This window comes from Phycodurus eques, chromosome 10, assembly GCF_024500275.1.
Source record: "Phycodurus eques isolate BA_2022a chromosome 10, UOR_Pequ_1.1, whole genome shotgun sequence".
NCBI classification, from domain to species: domain Eukaryota; kingdom Metazoa; phylum Chordata; class Actinopteri; order Syngnathiformes; family Syngnathidae; genus Phycodurus; species Phycodurus eques.
Window position 1 is genome coordinate 26,023,594 of NC_084534.1, and position 12,955 is coordinate 26,036,548.

General features: G+C 41.7%; 1 protein-coding gene across 3 annotated transcripts in view; it reads right to left on the reverse strand.

Moving 5' to 3' along the window:
* Positions 1–12,955, reverse strand: part of slc12a5a (solute carrier family 12 member 5a) — a 138,282-nt gene that overhangs the window by 90,504 nt on the left and 34,823 nt on the right. For 2 of the 3 annotated variants that reach the window (XM_061688958.1, XM_061688957.1), the window contains exon 1: positions 4,630–5,004. The exons of the other annotated variant lie outside the window; for it this stretch is intronic. In XM_061688958.1, the coding sequence (XP_061544942.1) occupies positions 4,630–4,684 (55 nt within the window). In that variant the 5' untranslated portion in view covers positions 4,685–5,004. Of the gene's footprint in view, positions 1–4,629; positions 5,005–12,955 lie in introns of those variants that run through there. 3 annotated transcript variants of the gene reach the window in all.

Genomic DNA, 12,955 nt, shown 5'->3' on the forward strand with positions numbered 1-12,955 from the left:
CAGGATGTGAGACGCATCTTCGAACAACAAAAGATTTAACAACGCGGCAGGCCCAGACCATGCGTCCCCATCCTGCCTCAAAGTCTGCGTGGACCAGCTCGCTCCAGTCTTCACACAGATATTCAAACAAACAAGTAGATACATAAATATATATGCATACATTTATGTATTTATTTTGCTGGCTGTTATTTCCCATTATTTTCTATTTTATACCCAATGGAAAGTGTCCAACTTTGAAAATCCTCCAAACACTAAGCCAGTGATTATCAACCACTGTGCTGCCAAATTATCCAATTTCACTTAATTGGCCCCCAAATTATTATTCATTTACTACTGATAATGTGTCTTTGTTCATCCATCGCTGCCAATGACATATAGTGACAGGCAGAACAATTAAATGCTCTTCCGCTAGATTACAGAAGGTACACCATTAACCCATTTAACCATCATTATTTCAGTATATACAGTATACATTTTGTGAGATGTTTTGTTCAGTGAGGTGTTATTTCCCATTAAAGCAAATTATTGCCCAATGGAAAGTGGCCAACTTGAAAATTCTTGCATTCAGCCAACAACACCGACAACAATGATGCCTTGTGAGGATGATGAATGAAAATGATCCCATTTGAATATTATATAATGGACAAATGTTAAAATGTTAATGTTAAGGAAAAGAGAGTCCCATTCCTATGGCCTGAAACTAAGTAAAGTCATAATGACAAGAAATATTTTTATGAAAAACACTTCGAGCAACCAAGCCAATAGGTGTCCGTACAGATGCCAGATGACAAATGACCCCAAAACGCTTAAAATATCATTTTAAATACATCTTACAAACATTACCCTGAAATATAAATATCTTATAGATGATTTAATTATAATAATAATAATAATAATAATCCACTGGATATGTGCATGCAAATATGGCAAAGACTCTCCGTAACCACCCAGGCTAAACTCCCCCTCCCTTTTGCCTATTTTCTGATGTGTTACGGACCAAACCAGTAACTGAATCATAATCAATTTGTTTGTGCATTTTCTGCACTGTCAATTGGTAATAATGTCCTGTTTTTTAATAGAGCGTCGTGCAATTAAAATGTTTTTTTAATCTGGTTTACCCATTAATCCAAAAAATGATTGACAAAATAATCAATTATTAAAATAATAATTGCTTGCATTCCTAGTTCACTGTAATAGTCAGTCACACGTTACCACGCAGTACATGGTACTTGAGATTAATTTGTCAGTGTTGAGATTAATCTAATGTAAATGCAGATTACGCCTGCATGGGAAGGGCTGCCGACACACATTTTAGCCAAGAAATTGCGCGTAACCGTCCAAACGGGGGCCCGTAATACCTGCGGATGCGAGGCTAGCTTAGCGGCGGGAGCTTTAATTCCAAATGAAACGCATGCGTGTGTGTGTCTGTGTGTGTGTGTGCGTGTGTGTGTGTGTGTGTGAGAGAGCAAATGAGGAGAGGATCCGGGGAGATAGGGAGACACGGCGAGGGCGGGGATGCGTATGAGGCGTCCGCTCTGCATAGGTTATCTGCCTTGCATTAGCCTGTAACAGCTAAAGACACACTGCTGACTAATGAAAAGCGCCGACGTGCACCAATAGCTTCTGGAATCGGCCCCACTGAATAAGCAGGCCACAGCATACAACACCGCCCCCCCCCCCCAAAAAAAAAAACAAAAAAACACCGAGCGACAACAGCACCGCCATCTCAGCACCATCGTGATCTTAAAAAAAAAAAGATGCCCGCATCGAGTTAAATATTCATGCTCCCGCTGCTGGTCTATTTTTATCGTTAAGCCCTCACAGGTGGAAGCCACGGACGGCGCTCTCATCGGCAAACCTGACTCCCCGCTGAATCCCCGAGAGCCCAAATTCCCAATCGGCAGAGGAAATATCAACGTGTGACATTGCTTACATGTGAAGGATGGCGGGAGGAGTAGGTGCGTGTGTGTGTGTGTGTGTGTGTGTGTGCGCAGTTTTCACAAGAATTTAGTTCTATATTGTCTAAAAAATAAAAAATAAAAGACCCTGTTAGGTGAGAAAATGATACATACAAGTAAATCATAATGTGACAAATTTATGTTCATGAATCTATAAGCTTTAGTCAAGTATCGTTTTCATTTTGTGTGTGTGTGTGCATGTGTGTAGTTTTCATAAGAACTGAGTTGGACAGAAGAAACATGAGTCAGATAATTTGACCAATTTGTGCGAATGAAACCTTTTTATGTTTACATTTTAGTCAAGTACATTTTTATTTACTTTTTTTTCCTCCTGGTATTGTTTCAGTATCAGCCTTCAGATACAGGTGCATGTATAGCAAAGTCAGAATTTTGCTATTGTGACAACACCGTGTTTATGAGCCCGTGTCTGTGTGTGTGTGTGGATCCATCCCACTGTTTGTAACCAGATGTGTGAGCCTGGTGTCAAGAATTTTGTTGGATTTTAGACAAAAACAGAACTTATTTAGTCAGAAACTGAAACTTTCAGATAATTGTAACATATTCTGCTATAACGAATGCTTGCGAATTTAGTCACACCTGTATAGTATACTGTGTTGTTATTTTGTGTGCGTGTGTGTGTGTGTGTGTGTGTGTGTGTGTGTGTGTGTGTGTGTGTGTGTGTGGCCATACAGTCTGTGATGGCACCACCACAGGTTGGCCTACGGGGGATTGGATGGACCGGGGGTGGGGTGGGGGTTGGTGATTTTTGACAGCTGGGGGCAAGGGGATTAGTGGAGATGGTGGGCTTGCGAGTGTGTGTGTGAGAGTGTGTTTGTGTGTGTGTGTGTGTGTGTAGCGCCTGTCCACATGCGCGCCATATGTTGCGGGACTATTTACACTAGCTGCTGGGGTGGGGCAACCTATTTCCTATCAGGGTCCATTTTCGGTAAATAGATAGATCGATAAAACACACTTGTTAAACACATTTAAACATACGTGAACACAAAAGATCATAAAATAAATAAGATCCATAAAAAATACATTAAAAAAAGACTATGATGTATGATAGTGTACATGCGTTTGAGAGGTGCTTTTTAAAAACTCATTCACTGCCAGCCTTCCCAGTTAACATGAATATTTGACTTCTAAAGCCGTCAATGGCAGTGAATGTGTTTTAAGAGGCGGGGACTAGCGGGGAGGCGTATGACGTTTGACAGTCTGCGTGTGAGTGTCTGCACGGGAGCTGTGGCAGACAGCAGCTCCTGCGTGAGTGCGCCCCGATTCCATTTTTGTGTTTTACTGTTTTGATGAACTGAAAAAAAAAATTTGGCCACTGTGGCTCTCCTTTCCCACATGCAAGAACATTAAAGTCAGTAGTATATGCGATATAGTGGAGGAACGTGGTAGACAGATACACAAGCAACATTTACACGTAATTACTTGTGTTGATAACATAGTACCAGTAATAGATACTACATTTATGAAAAGATACAATAAAAAAAAAAAAAAAAAAGTTTTTCGAGTTACGAGCCGTCGCTTGGTTGGATTTTTGCTTGGTATTGTAAGCCAACATTTGAGGCACAAGCGAGCTTTCTGTACCCCACCACTTGATTGAAGTGAAACAAAATGGAGCAACGAAGGTACTGCAATGGCTTCTTATGTGGGCAAGGACAGCCACAGCTCAGCTCAGCTCCTTAGTAAGCCACAGAAACATTGCTCACTCTTCCCAGAGGATGAAGAATATATGCCTATTGGTACTGTTATATTAACTATACACTGTCTACATGCGTTACTCCAATGTTTGTAATCAAATCTCCGTTGCTTCAAGGGTTATAACACCACAACATCGATCATATTTGGTAGCCAATATATGGCATTTTCAATTATTTGTGAGCATTAGGCTAAGCAGACTCTTCTAAAGCAAAACTAAGTGGTCGTTTTAAATACACAATGCGTAATTCTCTTTGCTTTATGTTTAGTTTGACAGTAAACTTCGAATGGGAGTGGCAATAAACAGCTTGAAGCCTCTTTTTTTTTTTCTGCCAAACTGCTGCTTGTTATGAGTTGAGTTCACTGCCACAAGGAAAAATTAAATAGAAAACAACAGCTTATATTGTATCTAAAAAAAAAAAAAAAACGTTAAAGTTGAGTCAATTGTATCTTAATGCATTTCGGTCAAAGCATTTGCAGAGTATTTGTTTCGCGCAGTTTTTATATAACTGCATAGCGGGCCTCAAATCCCCCCAAGGGGCCACATTTGGCCCACGCGCCGCAGTTTCCCAATCCCGAGTTGGACAATCCCGCCACGAAAATGATGTGCGCCGGGCGCGTGTGTTTGTGTGTGTGCCCAGTGTAATGCCCTCATACTCGTACACGCGGGCCGAGCGCATTACTATTCCTGTCACAGCATCCTTGCAGTAAGAGGAAGCCAGCGAGCCAGCCAGCGTGCCAGCCAGCGAGCCAGCCAGCGTGCCAGCGAGCCAGCGGGCGAGCCGACGGGCGAGCGGGCCGCACACACGCATACATTTTGTTCTCTCCCCACCAATTCTAAGCCAGCACGCTGTGCGCAACATCCACCTAAACTTGTCATGTCACAATATAATCCGCCTCGCGTGCACAGACTGTAGCGTGTATGTGTGCATGTGCATGCGTGAAACATCCCGTCGCTCACCCTGGTTTTGCGCTCCCCCGTCCCCCTCCTCGGTGTCAGTCAGGTTGTTAAGCATCCCGACTACGCTTCTTCTTCTTCTGTTCTTCTGGTGCTCTTCTTCTTCTTCTTCTTCTTCTTGTGGTCAGTGATGGATGGGCCGTTGGGCAGCTCTCCCGCCGCAGGAATGGCCAGGCAAGGCGGCGCGGAAATGTGCCAAGCCGCGCTCCACTTCGCTGGATGCTCGAAGAGAGGCGGCAGAACGGAGAGAAGGATTTTTTTCCTCCCTCCCTCTCCCTCTCGCTCTCTCTTTCTCTCTCTCTCTCTCTCTCTTTCTCTCTCTCGTTAGGTCCTCCTCTTGACGTCTCTTCTGTGGCTGCCTTGAAAAGCGTGACTCGCTCACTCTGTTGCTCGGTCCGATCGCTGTTGCTCGCCTTCTCTCTCTCTCTCTCTCCACGGTGGAGGGAGGAGGAGGAGGAATCTGCAGGAGTTGAGCGAAAAAGCTGCACTGTGGATCTCCTGGCTCGGCTCACCTGATCTAACCTCGGGGGAATTCTTGAAGAAATTTTGACTTGGACGACGTGTTCAGTCTTCACGGTCACATCGCACTTGTTGCTGGGCAGATTTTACAGGGCTCGAGCGTAACTGCCCCATAGCCGATCCAAAATGAAAAATTAAAAAAATAGCACATGGCCTTGAAATGTCAAGCTTGGGGCTGACAAAGGCATGCGCCAAGACAGACAAGCAAATCGCAAAACTATTTTGACGCACAGATGGATGCACCAAATCACTAACTATATTGCATTTTTTATTTTTAGTTTTTTGTATTTTAAATAAATGACAGCAATTAAAAAATATATACATATTGTACCAATAAATACAACTCGCATGTTTTGGATAAAAAAAAATAAAGTTGATTTTTTAAAATAATATTTCAAAATTAAATACTAATAATAATTAGTTAAATACATATGCAGTGATATTTTAAATACATTATATATTTAACAGTAAAATATGGTAATTAAATAAAAACATTACATTCAACGCGGAAAGGATTTGCGATTTCTGTTTTGAGTTACGAGCATCATCATGGAACAAATTAAACCTGTATCTCAAGGCACCACTGATTAAAATATGTTTGGTGGGGGGAGCCAATCTGGTATACAGTATGCGCATTTGGCAAAACAGGTCTAAGTACTTCCTCCCGGTTCGGTTGAATGGCGAAGGGGCCCGTGAAAAAGTCTTTAGGACTTTAAACGTCGTTTTATCTTAACACAATATTTCACCAGAGTCACCAAAGATGACCATATTAAATGAATTTAAAATGATACACATGTATTTAACTTTTGTCCAAAGACACCAGCCATAAAGAAAAAACAAAAACTTTAGCAAATTCGGCTCACGTCATCAATCGGTAGCCGTGCTCACTAGCGTAGCATACACAGGAAGTCAGCTGTCCTGTTTTCCAGGTTTGGTCACGTGACGTTCTGCATATGGCGGATTACTTGCATTTTTTCGCAAAAATTGTAGTAGGGCTCGATCCCTATCCCTTGCGCATAGCCAAAGTTTTTCTGTAAAAGGATGACACTCATTTCACTGCTGAATTGCCGCTCTGTATTCATTATCAAATACGCTCTGCACTCATATCTGACCACACATTCCAACACGGATTACTTGAGCCTCCTTCCTTCGGCCAGCTTCTCCTCGCGTGGCCTCATCAGCGTTGTCAGGCGGCGGGATCGGGAATCGATGCCGTGAGAGGAACGTGCCGCGTTTAACGTCACGTGCCAACCGGAGAACACAGCTGGTTCTGACTGTAAGGACCTCAATCAGAAGACCTCATTTTGATCCTTGAAGATTAATTTAGCACCAGTGTGTGTGTGTGTGTGTGTGTGTGTTTGTTGAGGGGGGATGAAGATATTCTGCGTGTGTTTGTGCCGAACTGCTTTTGAGCACCGCGAGTCTGAGTTGACTGACCACATGCATGACAAAGGGTTTACGCCCAGAATGGCTTTTTGTTCCCCCCCACAAAGAGGCAACGCACCTTGTCCCTTCGCCAAGCTGCTTTCTTTTTCGCTTTCTCCTCATAAACAGTCACGCCACGTCCGACGCTCTCTTTGCACAAAAACGCACGCGCAAATCCGACGCCATACGCGCCTCGTTTTGCTCAAATACGCTCCAGTGGAAAAGAAGCGCATACTTCCATTTGGGCTGTGAATGGAATTGATCCATTGATTATCCCATTTGTTATAATAGGTAACCAGTCTGCCGACTGATTGATCTATAAGTACGGCTAGTCTTCAATCCGGCCCATCAATCATTTATATTATCAAGAATCCTGTAATATTAATGATGCCATAAAGCGCGTCAACGAGTCGGTTCAAGCCCTTGCACAACGGTTCTCAAAGTGTGGTCAGAGTACAACTAGTGGTCTGCGGACTCCATTTTAGTGGTACACAAAAGACTAACTGAATGAAAACGTTCAAACCGTGCATAATGTTACAATTGGGCTTAAAAGTACATGAACATACCTCAAGCAGTCCTTGAATTAAAGTCCTCTCCTGAGCACCGGTGACCACCAGCACACGTTTTCCCCCATTTTGTTCTTATAATACATGCGGCGCCATCCAGTCTTGTGGTCGTCGCCATGGTAATGAGTGGTCGCGTTTGCGTTGACAAGATAAAGCCCAGTGATGGTAAAAGACGGACGGGATGCGGTGGTATAGGAATACAAGATTTTATTGCAGTCGTCTGACGTCGTGCAAAACCAAATTTGTCTTGTAGTCTGATCCAGGCATTACGTGTTTTTTTTTTTTTTTTCAATAACTTTATTGGCGGTCAGATATTTACATCGCTACGTCAAATGACATGCGCCAAGGCTAAAAATAAACTAGCGTTTGGATTCGAAGATACTGTACACGATGGCGACGCAGAGTACATTTCTTTTGCGGAGCCGATCAATCAGCGAATTACGACATTAAAGCCGATCAGCATAAAATGCTCATTTTCGACCGATACTGATCAAGCCGATCAGACCAGTGTAAAGTCTAGTTAAATTGTTACAGTATCTTGAACTTTTCTTAAATCCAAAAACACTTCAGTTGTATAACTTTTAATTTTACTTTTTATTGAATTGAATTTAAATTTAACACATTTAACACACATTTATTTGGGTAGAATTTTGATTTAATCATAAAATTTATTATAATTGTATTATTATTTCGGTAATTCTTAATTTTATTTTGCTATATGAAGCGCAATGTTAATGTATATTGCAGCCATTTGCTAAAATCATTTAAGTCAATATTTTTCCACATGAATGTACACACAGCACCCCATAATGACAGAAAAAAAATGTAATTGTTGAAATTTTTTGCAGATTTATTAAAAAAGAAAGTTACGGCCAAGATTGAGGTTCTGAGCACTCTGGAGAAGGTTTTCGTCCAGGACAACCCTGTACTTGGCCACATTCATTTTTCCTTGGATTGCAACCAGTCGTCCAGTCCCTGCAGCTGAAAAACACCCCCACAGCACGATGCTGCCACCACCATGCTTCACTGTTGGGACTGTATTGGTCAGGTGATGAGCAGTGCCTGGTTTTCTCCACACATGCCACTTAGAATTAAGGCTAACAAGTTCTATCTTGGTCTCATCAGACTAGAGAATCTTGGAGTCCTTCAGGTGTTTTTTTTTAGCAAACTCCATGCAGGCTTTCGTGTGTCTCGCACTGAGGAGAGGCTTCCGACTGGTGGAGGGCTGCAGTGATGGTTGGATTTCTAGAACTTTCTCCCATCTCCCGACTGCATTGTGTGTGTATGTATATATATAAACTACATTTCATGTTTAATAAATGTATTTTATGTAATACTTTGTTAATACATTATAATTCGATTTATTATAGGGACTGGAAATAACATTGAAAATGAGAGTGAATTATTATTTTTTTAGTTAGTTATTAGTATTTTAAAATGACATAAGTTTAAAAAAAAAAATTTAATTAGTATTTTGTCAGTTATCAGACACAAAGACTAATCTGCGCTAACACCGCAGCTCTGCTTCCATGTTGTCGCTTGAAAGTGGCTGATCTTGGCCCCATGTAGCTAACATGTGCGTAGGAAGCGCGCAGGGGCTCAATGATGTAAATTAGCCGCAAGGTTACATCACAATCAGGCGAAATTCAGAACAGCTCACTCACGGTTACATTTTCAGAAACAGTCAGGTAACAAAATATTGACTTGGTAGTTTAATGTCACACTTGCAGGGTGTGTGGGCACTACAGACACCCAACTATTTGTATGCAAGACATTTAAAAAAAACACATTTTTACATGAATGGTCCTCTTAAACACTTTTTCTTTTCAACTGTGGTGACAATTCTTTTCTTTTCTATTGCAGAGCCAATGGCCAACTATGGCTTGAGTTACCATGACAACTGGGGCAGAGCTTGGCAATTGCGGCTACGTACTACTTGCCGAACGGCAGCTTAAGAAGGAAGTGAATACTCCTCAACAGCAAAGGTGTGCAATGTATTTTCCCTCGTGGAGGCTGCACTTCATCACATTCTAGAGACCCGACTATTTACAGGACATTAAAAAGTCAATTTTCCATACTATGTCGCCTTTAAGAATCAAATCAGCCTGAGAAATGATTACCAACGAAATTCATCACTCCTTCTTTGGCATCTCTATAGCGTCATATAGCGTGCGGCACAATTTATGTTCTTCGGCTGCGGCAAAATAACATAACGAGTTACACCTTTGCATTCTAATCAAATCCTGCTCTGAACATTAACAGCACCAAATATTTCCAAAGATCATTTCACATCCTGCGCTGGACTTTCCCCCCCCCGCATTCTCCGGCAGCCGTTATGCATTCTCAGTCATTTGGTGCCAGCGCCATTCTGCGCACATACTGCTGACTCACTAGGCCGTCGGAAGACTTTCTTATTTTCATAAGAAGCAACTTAATGCCGTCTTGTCTCCTAACAAGCGCCTGTTATTGGATTAGTCCTTACAGAGCAAAACAAAACAAAAAAACAACCCCGCCCCCTGAAAAACAACAACAAAAAAGAAACGACAAGTGTTTAGTTACACTTTGGGAGGTACATCCATCAAACGGTAAAGTGTACCTGCTTACACTGTGGTTGGGAGAGGAGTCGATTCTATCTAACATCGGGGAAGAGGTGGGGCCACCAAGGTGACATCCTCAGTCAATCATGAGCAAGACGATAATTCACGTTTATGGACGATAATTTAGAGTCTTCAACGAGCCTAAATGTTTTTGGACTGAGGAAAGGAGTACAACGAGATGCAGAATGCCCCACAAGAAGGCCCGAGCCAAGCATCGAACTCAGAAAAAATATATATATATTTCCGATAAATGTATTTATTTTTTTTGGGGGGGGGGGGGGGGGTTGTTTTACACTTTTGGGAGAGGAAAAACTGACATTTTTATGGTAAAGGTTAATGTTATTTCGAATTTTTGTTATGTATTTGTTGTAATTTTGCTATATTATATTTATACTGTATTTAGTGTATTTGTACTATTATTACTTTATTATTATTACTATTATTATTGGTGTAGTGATATTTTTTTTAACTTTTACTGATTACAATCCCTCAAGGTAACAATATAGAATATTGTTATTTGTATATTATTGTTGTAGTTTTACAATTTGTTTTTCTTATTATTTTAGTTTCTTTTTTATTTTCAGTATTATTTAAGATGTATCTGAATGTATTTAGGTTGTATTTTTACTATTGCTTTTTTTTCTGTCTTGAGATTTATCTTTGTGATGTGTGCCATCACTTTGGGTTGAAATGCAACATTTTCGGATGACGCTGTTGCTGTGAACTGAACAGAGACCCTTGAATAAGTGCAAAAACTGCTGGAAGCCATCTTCTGCAGCACCACATACTGTCGGTGAGAGAACCGCAAGAGGGGGGGGGGGGGGGGTTATTGACAAATAAGAGTCATTTTGCCCCCCCTTTTTCTTTACGTCACATTTACTCGGCTAAATTTACTCAACTTTCAACAGTTCTTTTCAAGCGTCCCTGAACTTTTGAGGCAGGCTCCAACCCTCAGCGGGGACCGCCATTATTGTGCACCGCTGTCGTACGGACCCCGGCTGAGGGCACATCGACCTGTTCCCGCTTGGAGACTCAAACACTCCATCTTTCTTCGCAACAACTTCCTCGCTGCGCTTCTTGACCTACCGTGACCTTTGTCTTCAAAAGGAAGGAGGCAAAATAAAAAGGGAACGAGAGAAGAGAGAAAGAGAGAGAGAGAGAGAGAGAGAGAGAGGGAGAGAAAGAGAGAGCAAGGAGTCCCCACAGGAAGAGCAAAATGGAGCCGGAAGGGACAAAGGATACCTCTCATACACACTACCAAAAACACTCTCACACACTACTGCAACGCTTTCACACACACTACTACTATTACTGCTCTCACGCTACCGAGCTTTGTATTCCCGTGTATTATGAGTGTATTTTAGTATAACGTGTGAGAGGATTTCAGTTGTGTGCTTGAATGCGTTTTAGTGGTGTGTGAGAGTGTTTCAATAGTGAGTGTGAGAACGTTTGAGTAGTGAGGTCGAATGTTACAGTAGCGCGTGTGAGACCATTTCAGGTGTGTGTGAACGGGAAAAATAAAAAAAAAAAGTAAAATAAATTGTGTATGAAATAATTTTTGTTTTTTGTGCATGAGAGAGTATTTCGGTTGTGTAAATAAGTGGAAATTTCAGTAGATTTCAGTCGTGTGTGAACATTTTAGTTTTATGTAAGAGCAAATATTATTAGCGGATGTGAAATTGTCACAGGAGCGTGTATGTGAGCGTTTAGGCAGTGTGTGAGAGAGCATTTCAGTACCTGTGTATGAGAGCATTTCAGTAGTGTGTGTGTGAAAGCATTGCAGTCGTGTTCGAGAGAGTGTTTTTGGTAGCACCTGTGTCTCAGTGGTGTGTGTGAGTGCGTTTTAGTAGTGTGTGTGAGAACATTTCAGCTGCGTGTAGGAGTGTTGTAGCAGCCAGAAAAGAAATCTGTAATATATTTGACAGCATTTTAGTTGTGTGGGTGAGAGAGCAATGCAATGCAAAATTCCCCATATTGAGAAACTAAAATATAACGTCAAACGAAATAGTCAATTCGTTCAAGAAATAAAGTTTACGTGTTTAGCTATAGTTAGTGAATACAATATAATGTAAATAGTCTATAACTATTTGTCAAAATGTATATATCTATCTATCTATCTACCTACCTACCTACTTACCTGCCTATCTATCTATAGTTATAAGTCTATAACTATGTCAAAATCTATCTATCACAGATTTGATCTTTTTAAGAAAATAGGTCACAGATCTTAGCCACGGTTACAGATGCGCTATCAATCGTTTATTGAGTGTGGGCAGAACAGCAAAACATATCAACACAACGAGCACACTCACACATGAGCTGCTGTCAACCACAGCTCACAACCAGACAATCCCACGCGGCTTCCTTGGGGTCGCACGCCAACGCACCAGGCACCGCCTCTTGCGTACTGTATCCAACACACAGAAACTCCAATGTGAACGGGATTTTCTCTACATTTTATACTTACGATATTTTATGTGTTCATGTATGTTTACAAAGTCTTCAAAGTGGGTTTTAATACGCTTAAGTGTGTTTAAAGTACACAGGAGGGGTAATGGTCTTTCCCGATACATATTTTCACCTATTGAGTCTGAGCCATATCCTCTGCAATGAACTCGGGGCGCACTGCACTCGTCAAATGAGAAGCTTTACACCCTAACTCCTAAATTAAATTGTCACAATAGTAATCAACCCCAATGACAAACCTTCTCAGCAGGTACATTCTTCCATTGTAGCAAATGTTCTTCCTGTGAACTCATTGTGTTCCAGTGAACAAAGCTCATAGGCGAAAACAATTGCAATAATGAAGGGGCGGGATGTAAAATAGCCACCATGATGGAGGACAGACTGATCTCGGCAACATTGTGAGGATGTCAGATGAGGTGCGGCGTCTTTTCGACACCTTTGGCAGTACCTTGCTTAGTACCTTGTGCTTCACGTTCACCACTAAGGAATGTGAGAGAACTGCGAGACACATTTTGTAGCCTAGCAACGGGACGAGCCTGCCAGGAGGGCAAGGTGATAGCGCCCCAAAAACGTATCAGGGACAGGATGTGGATATTGAAAATGCTCGGAGGTACAGATATTATTGGGAGACCCTGACGATGACTCGGTTTTGGAAAATGGACTGTGACGAGGCAGGAAACAAGGATGCAAACGCACGTGGAGACATTGCTGGGAATTTAATTGGGAGATATGGCTGAGGAACTGATGGGGCAGATC